We start from the raw sequence: 19,695 nt of genomic DNA on the forward strand, positions 1-19,695 counted from the left end.
CTCCTAAGCTAAATAAAACTGTGTGAAGGTAGCAAGACTCAAAGAAAATGGGCCATCAGAGTGAAGAGGTCAATCAAGGACCAAATGTCTGATAACGCTGATAAGAAACTTTGCCGTAACTCTTCCTGTTTTGCCTACCGTAATACTTCCTAATAATCTCTTGTGGTGGTCTTCATTTGTTGGCCTGAAATCTGTGTGGCTTTGGGGGTTTCGTAACACCTCCTGCTTAACGATTTATTCTGTATATATATATGACAACTGAGTATTTTAAGTTTTCATTTAAGATGTAATATGCACAATTAAGTGTTGGGATACAAAAACAACGAAATTTTCCATCCAAAAAGAACGCAACGCCCAGACTGTACCAACACCCAAAGTCACTATATTAAAAATCGCTAAACAGTGTCACTATATACAATGTTGTGCTATGTATGTGGTTCCTGTATAATGTCATAGTCCACAGTGTTGCTGTTTAAGAAGTTGCTACATGTGTACAAGTTGCTACATACAAAGTCACTATATACAACATGGCTTTATACAAATTCGCTATACAGTATACCGTAAAAAGTCGCTATATACAAAGTCACTATATATAAATTCGCTATATACCGCAAAAAGTCGCTATATACAAACCCGCTATATAAATGGTGCTATAATATTCCTGTACACAAGTCGCTATATACAAAGCTGACCACCACAACAAACATTACCTTCTCTCAGTTCTGGATGATTCCACTCGGAGGTTCTTGTGGCACTGTACTCTAAATGGTTCAGTTTAATCAATCAAATGCATACAAAAATGGGGTAAAAGAGAATATTTAGAGCCTTAAAAGAACGTTAACCCCGCTACAAGATATGTTACTGAAGAATGTTAACTATACTGAATTGTGGAGCCTCACCTGAGTAGATTAAATTATTTGACTAGAAGAAATAAAACCATGTAATAGTACCCGAAATTACTCTCCCCTCAAAATATGAATCTATATCATTCTACCATTTAAACTTAAGAATCTACTGTATATCATTCTACCATTTAAACTTAAGAATCTACTGTATATCATTCTACCATTTAAACTTAAGAATCTACTGTATATCATTCTACCATTTAAACTTAAGAATCTACTGTATATCATTCTACCATTTAAACTTAAGAAGCTACTGTATATCATTCTACCATTTAAACTTAAGAATCTACTGTATATCATTCTACCATTTAAACTTATGAAATTATATCATTCTACCATTTAAACTTATAAATTTATATCATTCTACCATTTAAACTTGGCTTCATCATCATTCCAAGTCTATTTTCTTTTTATCCAGTTGTAAAATACTTGATTGTTTATTGACTCTAGGACTGACTGTGTTGAAATATGCAGGCCTACCAAGCCAAACTAACCTTGTTACTAAATTTCAACTGAATATCATAATCCGTATGCAAATAATAATGTTATCAAAATACATTAAAATTGTGTACCCATAATAATCCTAGGAATTCAAATATTTGGCGCGAATATGGATATACATTGATGACACCCAGCGGTTAACCCCTTCAATATTGACCCACTTCAATCTCATACGCTTGCTACCTCCAGACAATTTCTCTCAAATTTCGGTTTCTTGTTGTGGTGAGATAGATGAAGACTAACTTCTCTGCTCGAACAGGTCTCTCAAAAGTCAAGTACAAGCATCCAGAGGTAACAAGAACATATAAAAAAAAGTAGGATTGAAGGACTTGGGATTTCGAGAAAGTACACTCGCAAGAAAAAAAAAAAAAATCTTACCTGGAATGACGATGAGGATAGAACTTCCTTTCCTCTTCCTCCTGCTGGCCATCCTCCGTCCCCAACAGCCTAAAGAGGTACTCACTCACGCCTCTGAAAACCTTCCCGCCAAAATACTTGTACATCGTGTTAAAGTAGGACAGGTCGCTGCTGCTGTCGTCATCGCCATATGTAGTTTGGTTACTGTAGTCGTGAGTAATGAGGTTGTAGAGGTCGTGGGTGTCGGTCCAGTCGTCATAGTGGTTGTATTGGTACCCCGTGTCAGTGTTATCGTACGTCTGGCTGCCATAGCTGTTTTCGTACGGGTGGTTATCGTACGTCTGGCTATCACCTCCAGTGATGTCAAATGGAAAGTGGTCACCATGTTGAAAACTGTTGACGTAGGGCGTGGGTAGGTCAGTGAGAGGGATGCCCACACCTAAAGCTACACACACACCAGCCACCACAAGTGTCTGCCACGCCTGGAGGAAAGGGATAAATGAACTCTGGAATGCGTAACTGTACTCCACTATCAACACAAGATGAAGGATTTTGAAAAATGGTTCGTTTCAACACAAACACACACACACACACACACACACACACACACACACACACACATATATATATATATATATATATATATATATATATATATATATATATATTTTTTTTTTTTTTTTTTTTTTCTCGAGCAAGCAAAGGCAGCAAGGACACTATACTTTAACAGAAATATGATGTGTAAAATCCTTGCTCCATATGGCTTGAAAACTTTCCCTACTTGAGGAGCACCCAAACTTCATTTTCTCCTCTGCTACTGAACCGATCGTGGGATTTTACACTATTATAAAGTCATTAAAATGACTTTCAGCGGTACCAAACTTTTTCCTCAAAACAGCCAAATCAGCTGAAAAACGCCGAAAGCATTTCCATCAGGACAGAACAGATTACCATTTTTCTTCTCCCTCAGTAACCAGGCATATCATGTAATGTACTTTTTTGTTGTCAAGAAAACTGCCTTACAGCTGTACAAGTCAATTTCCGAGAACCTTATGAGGCCGAAAGAGGACAAAGTTAAAACCCAACTCGCTGGACCCGCCCCACACCTGAATTATGCACTAAAATAAGACTGAAAAAACAAACCACCAGAAAGCATAAATAGTAAATAACGATGTATGACGGGTATAGAACTAGAAAACGAGAGAGAGAGAGAGAGAGAGAGAGAGAGAGAGAGAGCGAGGGGGGGGTTTAACACGCTCTACTGGGGCATAACAAACACAAACCTAGGAATGCAGTGACGTCTAATTCTACTGCTCTACTTATTGTACTTCTTTATTCTACCTGAAGACGACTTTATTATGCTTAGTGAAGGCTGCAGGCAAAGGTGGTGTTAGATATATCCTGTACTAACCCCATCATTACCAGGGGGCTTTTCTGAATCGTCTGGTATAGGGGGGGAGAGAGAGAGAGAGAGAGAGAGAGAGAGAGAGAGAGAGAGAGAGCAGCCTCTCCCACCAGACCCTCCTATCTTCATTATGAAGCTGGAAAGTGTCTCCTTGGTTACTACTCAGAATCGTTCCTCTGGTCTTACTAACAGTAAGGTGCGCTCTGTGAGCTCGTGACGAGCAAGCAAGCGTTTGTACATACGCCTATCATCATAATTTCATCTTTCAACATTTCTGGTGAGGTAGTTGAACATTAACAGAAGAATAAATGGGATAAAGTATTTACATTCTCACATGTAGCGAGGCGCCGTAGCATTTACCACATGCGCAATGTTCAGTACGCTGCTCCCGACTTGCTGAGTTAACGAACTGCGCCGGTAAACGTTTGGCTACTGACTGAGTGATAAAATCCAGAAATGAGGCGATTACCCTGGCTGATCTCACACCCTAAACATGAAAATTATGAGCATAATATCCGGTATTTAGTTGTTAGAATTCATGCAAGAAAACATAGTGTTACAACAGGAAATCTTTTAAACTTCAATTTCATCGTGAAGCACAACCGAAGCCTTCGGTACATTCCCTTGGAAAGCTGGGATTCCAAGGAGTTTCTTTGGTCTCATGAGTAAATATATAGCTAAAAACACAAATTACAGAATGTACCTACTACCTGCTGAAAGAATCTCTTCTCTATCTCACACTGTAGAAAAGTTATCCACTGAAGACCATCGCGCTCGGGCGGCTCATTTCTCAGCTGAAAGAAGAGTAAATATCGCTTCGCTCGCTGCGCTCGCTCGCTCGTAATCACGATATTTGCTAATTGGGAATGTTTAACCGATTCAGTTCAATGACGTATTATCCTTAAGTATACTTGATGCCTCCAGACGATTTTTTTTCGGGGGGTGGGGGGTGGGGTGGGGGTGGAGGCCTGTAACTGTGAAAGGTAAATGAAAAAAGGCTGCATCAAACCATCCACTTCGAAAATTTTCCCCCAAAGCTGACTAAAACCGTCTGGATATGGCAAGAAAATAATTTAAAAACCGTCGCTGGACTGAAAGAATACCCTAAAAAAAAAAAAGTGTAGATAATTCTTCACTAGGAATAATGAAAAAAAAAAATGAAATCAAGGCAAATAAAGTTAATAATCCAAACGTTATCTCGGCATCAACTTATATCACCATCACTCTTCCTTCTTCCTCTTCTCGTCGGTTAAGGATGCTCCCGAACACCTTTTCCTAAGCGACTAATTTTGCTTATTACATCTTACTGTCCACCTCCGGCATATATAAATCATTCTAAAATCGCCATACTCTATACAGATAACGTACAAAAGGATCTTAAGAAGCCATATCCAAAAAATAAATAGCTAAGGAAGAGGTGTTAGGGAGCCCTTCTTCCTCTTTCTAACTAATCAAATCGTACTGTTAGTTAAAAGCCTCCTTGTTAGACAGCCAGTCAGCCTAAACCACTTAAAAAAAACAGGACTTAATATTTCCATAGTCTTTCATTTCCACCTAACACACTCGTTTGTCTCTCACACATTCAGACATCATTTCTATCACCGTCTCTCTTTCACACACAGACATCTCTCTCTCTCTCTCTCTCTCTCTCCAACTTACCATACTGATGACTGAGTACTTTCCTGTCACCCAGTCACTCCAGTCCACTCAATATAACTCCACACACTTCATTCCACCTGCCTGCTCTCCACTACACGCAATGGGTAGCTTCCACTTTGCACGGGGTTTAAGTAGTGCAGAGGAGGGGAGATGGGGAGATAGGGGGGGTAAAAAGGGAGATGGGGAGAAGGGAGGTTGGGTGGAGGGAGGGTAGATGGATGACGATAGGAGGTAAGGAGGGAGGAAGGGAAGCTTGGGGGGTGGGGAGGGGGAAGAGAGGAGGAGAGGATGTAGGTATGGGGATGGGGTGAGGGTGGTAAATAAGATGAGGGGGACAAAGGGGCAGGCAGTGAGGGAGGGGAAGAGAGAGGATGGAGATGGGATGGAGGAGAGTAGGGAGAGAGGGAGAAAGGATGGAGGAAAGTAGGGAAGAAGGAGGTAAAATGTAGGGAGTGGAGAGGTGGGGGGAAAGAAGGAAGGGGGGTGTGATGGAAGAAGGGGGAAGGAAAGAGAGTAGAGAGTGTAAGGGTAGGCAAGTGAAAGGAGGGGGAGTACAAGACAGATGAGGGGATAGAAGGGATGGAGTGAGGTGGAGGGATGGAGGGGAGGCAAGAATAGGAGAGACATAGTGGAGGAGGGAGAGAAGTGAAAAGGTAGGGAAGGGGGTTGGAGAGAGAGAAGGGAAATAAGGCTGAGGGAGGGAGGAGGGAGATGAGGTGGAGGGATGGGTAAGGGAAGAGGGTGAGAGAAAAAGAGGGTAGGGGAAGGGAAGAAGGGGGACGTACAGTAAAGGGGGGTGGAAGGCAAACTGGGGATGGGGGGAAGGGAGGGGGTAAGCATATAGTTTAAGTTCAGGTCTATATACTCACTCAGTGTGTGTGTGTGTGTGTGTGTGTGTGTGTGTGTGTGTGTGTGTATGTGTGTGTGTGTGTGTGTGTGTGTACATCTCCGTACCTGGCAGGAACTAAGAGACGAATACACCTACTTAAACCCCATACAATGAGAGAGAGAGAGAGAGAGAGAGAGAGAGAGAGTGAATATATGAATTTTACGGGTACGAAAAAAAGATAATTTTTTGATCAATAGGTAGAGACAGCCCCACCCCACATTGCTGTAGCTGCTGCCTGTCTGCTATGAGGGGTGGACTCTTATTTCGGGGCCTGTATTTTCGTGTCAAGATAACTATATTTAGTCAGCCCCCTCCCCCCCCCCCACCCGTCACTCTCTCTCTCTGCCTTGCACAGCTGCCCTAATAGTTTTTCTTGTTCATCACTGGTCATGCTCTCTGTTTCTCACTTTCTGTCTGTCTGTCTATCCCACGCCATTAGACAATTATTCCCATGCTTTTTATGTCGAAAAATCAGAGAATACTAGCAACATGAGCCTGTTTCCGGAGTTGGATCTGAATTAAAAGTGATACAACGATGTGGGTTTGACAACATTGAACCTTTCTGTAACCTCCACAGTGTGTGCGAGCAAGCACGCTCTTCCCTAACGTCCCCGTTCCACTTGGGAGTCTAAACCCCCTTGGGGTCAACCCCCCCCCCTTGGGTTTCTAAACTTCCACTGGAAAGCCATCCTCTCCATGGGAACCCTCTCCATTTTGGAGGGCCAGGCCTCCAAGGTAGTTATAATCTGCTACCCACGTTTGTTGTACAGTATTAAGATTGGCTGCACACTTGAAGCCTGAAATTTAATATACTTTGGCAACCAAGCCACACACCCAGTGCAGTGTATACTGGCAGCAGCAGGATGACTCAGCAGGTTTCCACACAGAATGAGACTGGTACAAAAACCTCGATAAAATAACGTCTTTTGTTACTGATATTCTTGCTATTTCCAGGCGATTTTTACCAAAACCTGGAAAGACATTTCTAACTGGAGGTGTTACGCACAGCATCCCTCAACCCCTTCACTACTGGGGAGGATTCTTAGGGTAGTTACAGTATTCTGACATTTGCTTGAGAATATATATATATATATATATATATATATATATATATATATATATGAAGCCTCCGTGGTACAGTGGTAAGTGTGCGTTTTCGTACACTGAAGAACGAGGGTTCGCGCCCCGCCGGGGTAATAAACTTTGGGAGCGTTCTTCTGGCCACATACTGCACTGGCGGACACAAGGGGTGCTGTGGTTGAACCAGTGTCGCATATTATAAAGTATGCTTGCACCTGGTCAGCTTGCGCGGGCCGATTACACTTGGTTCACAGACTACACACACAACCAAAGCCATTCCAACACTACAATTACACTTAAATGCACTTCTCACCCTACATACAATCTCTACTAGACAGCCTAAGCCACTTGGTAGAGATACATTGGCTGTATTGTCCCCACTTCGGTAGGGATACGCCGGTCCTGCAGTGGACACTCAAATGGCTGATGATATATATATATATATATATATATATATATATATATATATATATATATATATATATATATATATATATATATATAAGACGTTCTCGGACTGAAGGGGTAACAATTTCCTCTAATTTCCAACCTGACTCCCTACAGCAACTTAATAACAAAGATATATCAATGATAGTTTTAGAGGTGTACTTACATTCTTCACAGTAATAACTCCACATTCCGACTTATTATACTCGTAACTTTCGGACCCACGAGAGTAAAATGTCTTAATTTCAAGCTTTTATTTTTTTTCCATAATAAATTCAATTAATTTTTTTCTGACCCTGGGGACTAATTGGAAGGGTTTATAAGAGTGGGTGGGAGAAGAGGTACACCGAGAACCTGGTGGAAAGGTAACGTAACATACGAGTATAAATGAGAGAGAGAGAGAGAGAGAGAGAGAGAGAGAGAGAGAGACAGACAGACAGACAGACAGACAGACAGACAGACAGAGCGAGAGAGAGAGCAGTGTACTCAAAGGACCCAGTCACGAAACCATGTCTAAATATCTAGTCTCCTCTCCACTGGCTTTAATTTTCTCTAAAGTACAGTATATGTGATTCTCTCACATTACCACCATTTTCTTTAGTATCTTCAACTTCCACTGTCTTTAAATTTCCCTCATCCATACAGTATCAAAGTTTCCCCTCTACTAACCTGATTTTTCTTTTCACTTCATTATCTTTAACTAAACCCACTATCTTTAAATTTTCTCTATCTTTCACTTTTTCGCAATTATCTATTCTAAGGTGGTAAGTGGTGGCAACCATCATCCACTCATCTGATGTAGTGCTGCCTCCTTCTTCCATCTCCTTTATCATTCTCTTTCTGTCTGCCCTCCTCTCTTCCTGTTTCTCCCATCTTGCCTGTCAGTTTTGTTACTCTTCTTTCCTTTTCAGGTGGCTTAACATTGGGTGACATGACTAATTGTTTCCTGTAAGTCAGGAAACCATTTACAACGCTGGGTGGTAATCATATAACCAATCCACACGTGTTCCCTACGTGTCAACAAGTGGGTTGGCAGAGGGTTAGTGCCCCTCCCTGTAAAACAACAAACCCAAACACAAACGGCCACCCCTTACCGGATTATGGCTATAGAGACCGACAGATCTAAGTTTTTCACTCAAATAATCTGGTTTTTCTTTTCACTATCTTAGTTTTATTTAATTTAACCCAGTATCTAACTTTATTTTCTCACTATCTTTAATATAACCATCTATCTTTAAATTTCTCTGTTATCTAAGTTTCCCTCTAGTAACTTTATTTTTCGCTATCTTCAATTTTCTTTGTAGTGCATAATTTTCTCTCACTTTCTACAGTTTTCTCAGCCCTATCTTTATTTTTCCTTCGCCTGTAGTTTTCTTTCTTCTATCTTTAATCTACTCCCAACTATCTTTCATTTTCTTTCGACAACTAATTTTTTAATGCCTATCATTGATTCTCTCTACATTATTTTTTTATTTTCTCTCAACTATCTTTAATTTCCTCCACATTATCTTTATTTTTTTTTTCTCGACATTATTAATCTTCTCTCAATTATCTTTACTTTTTCCTTGACTATCTTTAATTTTCTCTCGACTCTCTTTAAAATCTATCTCACGGACATCTTTCAATTATAATGATTCTCAATTTTTATAACCTTTGAAGTTTGTCATACTGATTCGGTGGCTAATTTAGAGAGAGAGAGAGAGAGAGAGAGTAACAAGCACGCAAACACCTAAACCCAACAAAAACCACAACCACACAAACACGGACCTCATAAAACACACACACACACACACACACACACACACCGGAAACAGCGAGCAAATTCGTCTTGTCCCCATATTCAGCAGCCACACCCCCCCTCCCTGCGGCAAGCACCTCTCCGCCAATCATCAGCCGCCCGCTAACTACGGGTGATTCCAGTGCTGTGGTGCGCATTTGTGGCTGGTTAATGTCTCTCAAACAAGAGGAGAGATGGATGGATGGAGGGATGGTTGGATGGATGGATGGATGGAGGGATGGTTGGATGGATGGAGGGATGGTTGGATGGATGGAGGGATGGGCGGATGGTTGGACAGAGATAGACAGATACATACATTTTACACAAACACACACACACACACACACATATATATATATATATATATATATATATATATATATATATATATATATATACATTTGACATGAAAAGTTTGCTTCAGCTGCTGCGGGACTTCGTTCCTATTGATAAAAAAAAATGGTGTATGCAAATCTTCATGCTTTTTAGATAATTATAACTGGTGCCACATCATGTTCAAAGGTATACTATTATGGTGTAATGTTAATATGCCACTGGGTTACCTAGTTCCCCCTATTTGCAGACTATTAGCCTCTCACTGGGGGGTGGGGGTATTATGGGAACCCAACTCCCAGTCATTGTTGCCTAATTCTATGGCTTGTAATTGCTGCCAGCTGTAGCCTTCTTCGCGTCTGGATACACTTGCCTGTGTTGCTCAACGACCTGGAGAAGATACTGTCGTTGATCTTCGTTCTTAGTCAACACTGGATTAAACTCTTGAATCAGTACTACCCCACTTTCAGCAGAGTCATTTGTTACCTGTAGCTCCTGGATGATGTGCTCAGCTTCCTTGTAATCCTCACGACTTGCCCATGTGGATGGATCGAATTCTAGGAATGAATGCGGAAGGCCAAGCAGTGTGAAGATGATCTTGGTGTTACTGGTCACAAAACATGAAACTGTTTTCTGATTCAGTGCTGTCGCCTCAAGTTCAACTGTTGCTCCCTTTAGCTAATCTTTGCTTCCTTCTTTGCTAAGAGCCATCATTATTTTTCGCTCCTCTTGAGAGTCAACACTTTGATGAAAAAAGACCAATCCAACTAACTGCTCTGACAAATACCACAAATGGCGACCAAATGCTTTCAAGCAGACTTGTCAGATGTCCTTATCAGGATAAAGTGACAATTACTGGAGAAGCCTAAGATCGTTTGGTGGAGCTAAAGCTGCTTTGTTGCCATGAACCATGATCTCAGGTACTGCTTCATGATGAACACAACAAACCGCTTCAACACTCGGCCTTCCTTCAGTGATATACTGTCTAATGATGGAAAAGACAGACCTTGATGCTGTATATAACTTCAGCCATCCATCTGGCACGGTGGCAAGCACCAGGGCGCTGAAACCGTGTTCAACGGGGCGGTACACCACCCAAGCCAACAATGGACAGTTCTAACAGTTCTCTATAATCATCTGAAGGTTGGCCTTCTTGCAACTGTTTTATACAAAATGCTTTGAGCTCCCCACACAGCTCACTATCAATCACCGGCATTTCCTCATTTTCATTTAAAGTCTGAAAGTATGTTGTCAATAGTAGGATATTCCACTTGTCTTTGAAATGCTTGAATATATGAAAGTCCGGGACCAGCGGACGGTCCAAGGCAAATGGTGAAGGCCTTTTGAACTAGGATCTCATAAATGTGATGCCGACAAGCCAAGTAGAGGAGATCCTTGTGCAACTGTTGCTGAATAAGGGTGCACGCCCCCGCCCATAATCCGGTATTGCTGGCAGTGGTGTCGAATGCCATTCCCACCACACGTTCAGATATACTGCAGTCATTCAAGGTTTCAATGATGACATTGGCCATGGGCCTTTCCTGTCCCTGATTCCAAACTAGGTATATTCAAAACCTTTGAAACTCCATCACCTGAGACGAGAATTGGATGGCATTCAGTGATATTTCCTCCTGTTACATCGGGAATTAATTTTCCATCGCAGTGCACGGCAAGTGGCACAGTTGGATGGAATGATTTCTTCAGCCATTCTGCAGATTCCCTCCGACTCTTGATTCGATCTCGGCGGATACTTTGCCTGTTGATAGTATACATTGTTGGACCTTGTCCACAGGCAGAATACGGAAGCAGAAAGCAGATGGACTGCAGCACGGTCTGAAGTCTTGGTCTGATCAGTCAACTGTTTTTCGTGGTCGTTGGCGTTTCAGAGAAGGAACTGCAGCCGAAAAGAAAGGACCGGCTATATCTGTATAATCGTCACCTGTTTCGTCTTCATCACTAGTTGGCCTTTCCTCCAGCTCCACTTATTTCCTCTCTTACTGATCGCTGACATTCCTCATGCTCTCTCCTCTCCTGTTCAATCTGTTGTCTTTCTCTGTCTTCGTACTTTTCGGTGGAGTTTGACATTAATACCCTGCATAGAGCCTGGCCTCCCTTTCTCCCTCTGAGTCATAAGAAACTCCTTATCTTCACGATATCTAATATGGTCGAAGGCATTCGTGTGTGCAGTGTCAAAGAGATCTTTCATCTCTTCTCGGAAGTTTTCCCCTTCTCCTCTCTTTCCGTATTTTGCCTCTTACTCTTCTCCAACTTTCTCCATTCTTTATTAAGAGATTCGATTTTGGGGATACGTTTCCGTGGCTCAGATGCAGGAATGTGTGCTCACGCCCAGAATTCCCCTAGTTCCTCAGACAGAACACATGCTGAAACAAAGTGTTCGTGTCTGTGTTCGCATCAGGTGGAAAAGTCGCGCTAACACTTCTCCACAAGGAGGTAACTTACTTCCAAGTAGTCTTTCACTTGGTAGGCCAACAAGCCTAATATTGGTTTTGCTCCTGCTTTTCATCACTGGCGTTGACAATTTCACTTCAGTCATAGTAAATAAGTGCTAAATAATAACTCAAAAGGCAAATCCTTGAAAAAAAGAAACAGATACGGGTATTACTAGAATGTAGTCTCCAATGAAGTAATGCAAACACTTTTCTCCAATAACAAAAAGATTATCACAACAATAATTTTGTTTATTAGGCTCAAACTTTGGGTAAGATGCGGCACCAATAAATATCATCCAATTCGGCTAAAATTAAAGTGTTTCAATAATTCACACCTAAACTCACAATACTGTATACACTTCCAGCAAAATATTCCTGAATTAATTTTCCTCCCTTAGTAATAAGAGAGAGAGAGAGAGAGAGAGAGACGCAGGTGGCCATTAGCGGCTGTGAAGGGATGAACTAACATAGAGATGAGACAAGGGTTCTGTTAGCCGAAGACCGAAGATGAGACCAGAAATGCTTCCCTGCGGTCTGACACTTTCGCAGGCTACGGAAGAGGAAGCGTTTTTACCCTCCAAAGGACCGCTGTGGAGGATTAACCGTTTCAGTAGTTCCGACGCCATTCTGTTCCTCTTCTTCCTCTTCGCCTCCTCCTCCTCTTCCTCCTTTTTTCTATTTTCCTGCCTCCTGACGATTTTATTCAGCTTCCCAAACACTTTTCGAGCACAAACAGAGATAAACAATACTTCCTACAAGCGACTTCCGCTAAATTAAGCAAATCGTCTTTAGCGCCAAGATAACCGGTACTGTAAACATGGACCCGTATTCTTGTCGGTTGAGGAAGCTCCCTGACACCTTTTCCTATGCGATTTATTTTGCTTTTTACGTCTTACTATCCTCCTCTGTTACACAAATTCTTCCAGTATCTCCGTACTCTGCAGAAACTTCCCTGACACCTTTTCCAACGCGATTTATTTTGGTTTCTACGTCTTACTATCCTCCTCTGTTACACAAATCCTTCCAGTATCTCCATACTCTACATAAACCTCCCTGACACCTTTTCCTATGCGATTTATTTTGCTTTTTACGTCTTACTATCCTCCTCTGTGTCAAGCAAATCCTTCCAGTATCGCCATACTCAGCATAAACTTCCTTAATATATTTTCCTAAGCGATTTATTTTGCCTTTTACGTCTTACTATCCTCCTCTCTGTTACATAGATCCTTCCAATATCACCACACTCTCCATAAACCTACCTGATATCTTTTCCTAAGTGACTTATTTTTCTTGTTACTCCTTATTGTCCTCCTCTGTGTTACATAAATCCTTCCAATATCGCCATACTCTGCATAAACCTCCCTAACACCTTTTCCTACGCGATTTATTTGTTTTTTACATCTTACTATCCTCCTCTGTTCTCCTCTGTGTTACATAAATCCTTCCAAAATCGCCATACTCTGCATAAACGATACACAAAGGGACACTGACCAAACATATCCGGGAATAAATCACTAAGGAAGAGGTGTTAGGGAGACAAGAATGCAAATAAAGGAGTCAGTTTTAGAGAAGCATTATAATATTCTACTCTGATCCAGCCAGGCCATTTTAATTGTAACTCTCAAGAAATAATAACTCAAGAAATTATAACTCTTCAAGAAAATGAAACTCAAGAAATTATAACTCTCAAGAAATTATAACTCTCAAGAAATTATAACTCAAGAAATTATAACTCAGGAAATTATAACTCAGGAAATTATAACTCAAGAAAATATAACTCAAGAAATAATAACCCTCAAGAAATTATAACCTTCAACAAATCATCTCATGAAATTATAACTCAAGAAATTATAACTCGAGAAATTATAACCCTCAAGAAATTATAACCCTCAAGAAATTATAACTCTAAAGAAATTATAACTCAAGAAATTACAACTCTCAAGAAATCATAACTCAAAAAATTATAACTCAAGAAATTATAATCTCAAGAAAATATGAAAATGCCTAAATGATCTCACTTTATTTTCTTTTTAGTCCTTATGTGTCTTAGTAATTTCTTTTAATACTAAGAAAAAATAATAATTACTCTCAATTGCGTTTAAAATGGCTAAGCATTCAAACAAGTAAATTTTGATCCAACTACTCATGTATTTATCTATCTATCCATCTATGCATACATCCATCTACCGGTATCTATATATCCATCTATCCGCCAGCCACCTATCTATCCATCCATCCATCCATCCACCCAGCCATCTATCCATCCAACATTCTATCCATCAACCTATCCATCCGTCAGTCCATCCACCCACACATCAAATCAGTCATCCATTCATCCATCTATCCATCCGTCTATCCATCCACTATCAATCCATCCATCCATCCATCATCCAAACACTCTTTCCCAGTAACACATGAAAATAAAAAAAAAAAAAAAAAAAAAAAAAAAAGGAAAAGAAAAACACAAGACTCTGAAGCACGCAAACACCTGACTCGATAAAATGGTTCCCACGTATCTATCTATCTAGCAATCTATCTATCCACCTATCTATCTATCTATCCTTCCATCTCCCTATTTTTTTTTTTACTGAAGACTATATATATCTATGCTTCCTCCCACATGCTAAATCACCCACAGAAATTACTTAATAATAGTAATGGAAGAATTGAGAGAGAGAGAGAGAGAGAGAGAGAGAGAGAGAGAGAGAGAGAGAGAGAGAGAGAGAGAGAGAGAGAGAGAGAGAATTACTTAATAATAGTAATGGAAGAATTGAGAGAGAGAGAGAGAGAGAGAGAGAGAGAGAGAGTTCTTCCATACAAACATTATATTTTATTACCTAGCCAGCCCACCGCACACACATCCTCTCCCCCACCCTCTTTCTTTCTTTCACACACAAACACATCCTCTCTCTCTCTCTCTCTCTCTCTCTCTCTCTCTCTCTCTCTCCCTCCCCAAATCAATGCCCTTTCTTCTATCTCTGTTACCCTTACTTTGTCCTTAATAACAATAACTATTATAGGAAATAAAAAATAAAAAAGTAATCAAGCAGCAGATAAAAGAGTACAATAATTATAACAAGGCTAATAATTTACAGACAGAGATTAATATAAAAAACTGAACGAATAATAAAGAAATAAAACGATAAAAAATACACGTGAACGATAATTTTGCAGGTAAGCATAAAAACAAGCCTGGCATGTAATTGTAACCACAGAACAAGGAGGAGGAGGAGGAGGAGGAGGAGAAAAAGATATACAAGAAGAAAAAAAGAAAAACGAAGATGGGGAAGATGTAGAAGAAGAAAAATAAAAAATAAAATAAAAAGACAAAGATGTACAGGCTATATGAAAATTTTTTGGCACCCTTACGGCACGACCCTTTCTGCCACACCACACGAGGCATTCTGAATCAACTTCTAAATTACTGTGTGTGGTTGGTATCTCTGGCCCTGCGTTGCTGGTGTGTGTTAATTCGTCTGCTAATGATGAAATCCAGTGGGAGAGGGAGTGAGACGCAGGGGTACCAACCACACCACGTATTCACACCGTCTGTAACAGTGATCGCTGCGAAGGGTATCAGAGTAAGGGGTGCCGAAAATTTTTTGAGAGGGTGTACATAATAGTTGGTAAATATATAAGACAAAAAATATTATTGCAAAAAAACACAAAATAAAAATAACTGAAATGTTAAAATTTTGAGAATCGACCCATAATCCTCCTCGATGATATTGACATATATTGCAATTATCTCCCATCAACTATAACAACTTTTCCTCCTATCATTTCCCCCCTCAATAAATAAATAAAAATAAAAATAGAAGATATACAGTATGTTTAGCTAAAAAAAAAAATCCTAACAATTCTTTCCTACTCTCGTTATTTAATTTATCGATCTATAACCCTCACAGTGTACTTTATTTATTCATTTATTTGCTTTATTTTTATCTACCTATCTAGCTATATTTATCTATCAACTCATTAATTTTTTGTATTCCACGACGCTCTTATTAATTTCAGAACTTTTCTAATTCTCAATAACACTTTAATAAAAAATCATCATTAAAACTTCTCATATTCAAAGTAATAATGGACTGAAACTTAAAATATCCAATGTACGTAAACACAGCACGAGAGAGGCACGTACACTACATTGATAGCAAAATAAATCATGACAAGCACGTAAATGACCTTTGAGTAAACAAGTGAGCAGAAAAGTGTAAATTAATCAATCATGGAGTAATAAACAAACAACGACAAGTAATCAAAACAACTGGAAATAATCATGAAAAAATACACAGTGACACAAGTAACCATAACAAACACAAACAAAAACATACAATATCACATTACAAATCCATAAATCAAAAACATACAATATCACATTACAAATCCATAAATCACTCATAATAAAAAAAACTGAAAACCAAGAAAAAAACAAAAAACAAAACTAATAAATAAACACTAAAAACAAACACTAAAAACAAAAACTTGAAACAAACACCAAAAACACAAAAACTAAAAACAAACAATAACAAAAATGAAAAAACAAACAAAAACTAAAACAAAAACAAAAACAATAAACACTAGCATACAAACACTAGAAACAAAAACAAGTACAAACACTACAAAACAAAAACCAAACACTTAAAAACTAAAACCGAAACTAAAAAATAAAGAAACAAAAACACAACAACAAGCAAAAACCAAACACTTAAAAACAAACACTAAATAACAAACAAACAATTTTTATAAACCCATGATCCATCTAAGAAAAACATAGCAACTCCATGAATAACAAACAAACACAAACATCAAAATAAACAAAAAGCCTGTAAACAATCAAACAATAAAATTCCCAAGCAAATATGGTCTCCAAAAGCAAGCAAACAACCTGGACACAAAAACAAAAAAATCAACCAAACACAGCAAGCAAAAATAAGACAGGTAAAAAAGGTGAGAAAAATTAAACCCAAAAATAAACAATTCAATAAAAAAAAAAATCACTTGAAAAAAGTCAAAATTTTAGTCTAAACACATAAAATCTACAAAAATAAACAAATGAAGAATAAATAAAAACATACACGAGGAAACTCACTACTCAGAGGGCTAGAATTATTTCATTATTTTCGTTATTAATGAAGTTATTAAAGGGAAATTCGGTATTCAATTTCTTCCCATCTTTACAAAAACTGTCCACGGAGAAACAAAAATTTTGAACACGGTCTCCTTTAGGGTAACTACAATGTGTGTGTGTGTGTGTGTGTGTGTGTGTGTGTGTGTGTGTGTGTGTGTGTGTGTGTGTGTGTGTGTGTGTGTGTGTGTGTGTGTGTGTGTGTGTGCGCGCTTTTTTTTCTATGCAAGGAAAAACGAACCAAAGGCTTGTGGCCTGCAAATTGCTCCCTCAAAGATAAAACAAAAACAAGATAAAGAGAGCCAAATTCAAGATCCATTCATTTCGTGATGCCTAGACACACTGAGTTTGAACGACTGGAGATCATGGGAAGTAGGAAAAACAGACAGAGGGAGACAGTTCCAGAGTTGACCTGTTGCATACATGAAAGACTGGGAGTAGCGGTTAACTTTTGCATTAAAGCTGGACAGAAAGGGGAAGAAGAGTTTGTTGCCAGACAGGTGCTAGGTGCCCGCCGTAGTGGTGGAGGAATGCAAGCAGACAGTTCAGAGGAGCAGTGACCATTGAAGTAGCAACAGAAAAGAGATAAAGATGCAACAGTGCTGTGAGAACAGAGGTTGAAGGAAGACAGTTAGAGGAGAAGAGTTAATGAGACGAAAAGCCTTTGACTTCACCCTGTTGAGAAGAGCTGTGTGTGGGGAGCCTCCCCACACATGAGAGTTGTACTCCATACAGGGGTGAATAAAACCTGTGTATAAAGTCAACAACTGTGCAGGGGTAAAGAAGGTACGGAGTCGGCCTAGCACACCTAATCTCTTGGAAGCAGATTTTACAAGGGATGTATGGTAATATGCTTTTTCCAAAATAAATCTCGAGAGAATGAAACTCCGAGTTTGTTTACAGATGATGCAGGATTGAGCTGGATATTGTTAAAAATCAGAAGGTACTCCTGTGGACGATTTTGTCGGGTTCATAGATGAAAGAACTGAGTTTCTGATGCATTAAAAAGGTTATTTTGACCCCCATCAGAGATATAAGCCAAATCAGACATTTGGTGTGCCATAGCCTCATCCCTTGTTTGCTGGAGTAACTGTTCAGATGGACATTGAGGAAACCGAAAGGAAAGGTGAAGGGTAGAATTATCTGTTTATAGGGTTAGATGTAAAGGTTAGGTCACTGATGAAAAAAAGGAAGAGAGTTGGTGATTGGACAGAGCCCTGAGGAACACCACTATTGATAGCTCTAGGAGAACGATGGCCGTCTGCAACAGTAGCTATAGAACGACCAGAAAGGAAGCTAGAGATGAAGGCGCAGACAGAAGGACAGTGACCGTAAGAGGATAGTTTGGAAATTAAAGATTTTGCCAGACTCGATCGAAAGCCTTTGAGATGTCAAGTACAATGGCAAAGCTTTCGCCAAAGTCCCGAAAGAAGGATGACCAAGAGTCTGAAAGGCAGGTAAGAAGATCGCAAGTGGAGCGTCCCTGATGGAACCCATGCTTAATTTTATTTTATTTATTTTTTTGTTAAGAACGATTCAAAAACTGTTGAAATACAGGATGTTAAAGCAGCTGGACGATAGTTAGAGGGCTGGGAATGGTCACCCTTCTTTGGGACTGGCTGAATGAGAGCAAACTTAAGCAAAGAAGGAAAGGTGCAAGTTGAAGACAAAGACAAAAGAGTTTGCCTAGGCATGGTGTAAGCACACAAGCACAGTTCTTGAGGACAACAGGAGGGACCGCATCAGGACCATATGCCTTGTTAGTACTGTGGCCAGTGATGGCAGAGAATACATCAATTGAAGAAATATCAATGTCAGCCATGAGGAAGTCAGAGGGGGGAAGTGATGGAGGAACAGCACCGGAATCGTCTAAGGTGGAAATGGAGGAGAAAGTCTGAGCGAAGATATCTCCTTTATCGGTAGAAGAAAGAGCTACAGAGCCATCAGAGTGGAAAAGAGAAGGGAATGATGGTAAGGTCAAAGTTGTTAGAAAGGTTTTTGGCAAGGTGCCAGAAGGAGCGGGAAGAATTCGAGTTGGAGAGTTGAGAGCATTTAGTACGGATGAAATTATTTTTAGCATAGCGAAGAACAGACTTAGCACGATTCCGGGCAGAAACATATAAAAGATATGATTCAGGGGTGGGTTGGCTTCGGTACCCTTGTGTGTGTGTGTGTGTGTGTGTGTGTGTGTGTGTGTGTGTGTGTGTGTGTGTGTGTGTGTGTGTGTGTGTGTGTGTGTGTGTGTGTGTTTCAGCCAGTCAAGTATACACGGCTTGTTTTCATTTTTTTTTTTATCAAGGTGTGGCCAAAAATCCGGAAAAACATCTATTAGTTAAAAAAAAATACGCGGTGAGTTATCGAATACGGGAAAATCAGAAAATCAATATAACCTGCAGCTGTTAAACTCCCTAACACCTCTACCTTAGTGATTTATGTTAGGAAATGGCTGGTTAATATCGTTCAGTATGTAATTAATGCAGAATACAGTGATACTGAAAGGATTTGTGTAGCACAGTAGGGGTCAGTAAGGTGTAATAAGCAAAATAAGTCGCTTAGGGAAAGGTATTAAGTGGCGTCCTTAACCAACGAAATACGGCCCTATAGTCGGCCTTGCGGCCGTAAGCGCCTGTGGTGTGGCTCGCACCTGTTTACAATGGTGCCACGTTTCCTCAACTTGCGATGTGAAACGGAAGCTATTTATGTACAAGGCATCACAAATTCGATAAATTCAGATGAATAAAACTTACACTTGTGTATTTTG

At 39.8% G+C, this 19,695-nt stretch overlaps 1 protein-coding gene across 1 annotated transcript in view; it reads right to left on the reverse strand.

Annotated features, from left to right (window-relative positions):
* Positions 1–11,053: 11,053 nt before the first annotated feature.
* LOC145410418 (lachesin-like) overlaps positions 11,054–19,695 on the reverse strand; it is a 211,646-nt gene continuing 203,004 nt past the window's right edge. The window contains exon 10 of the mRNA XM_080280571.1: positions 11,054–11,109. Coding sequence (XP_080136697.1) covers positions 11,054–11,109 — 56 coding nt within the window. The remainder of the gene's footprint in view (positions 11,110–19,695) is intronic.

Source organism: Coenobita brevimanus, chromosome 85 (assembly GCF_032717465.1).
Source record: "Coenobita brevimanus isolate Jiangsu-jjx chromosome 85, ASM3271746v2, whole genome shotgun sequence".
NCBI classification, from domain to species: domain Eukaryota; kingdom Metazoa; phylum Arthropoda; class Malacostraca; order Decapoda; family Coenobitidae; genus Coenobita; species Coenobita brevimanus.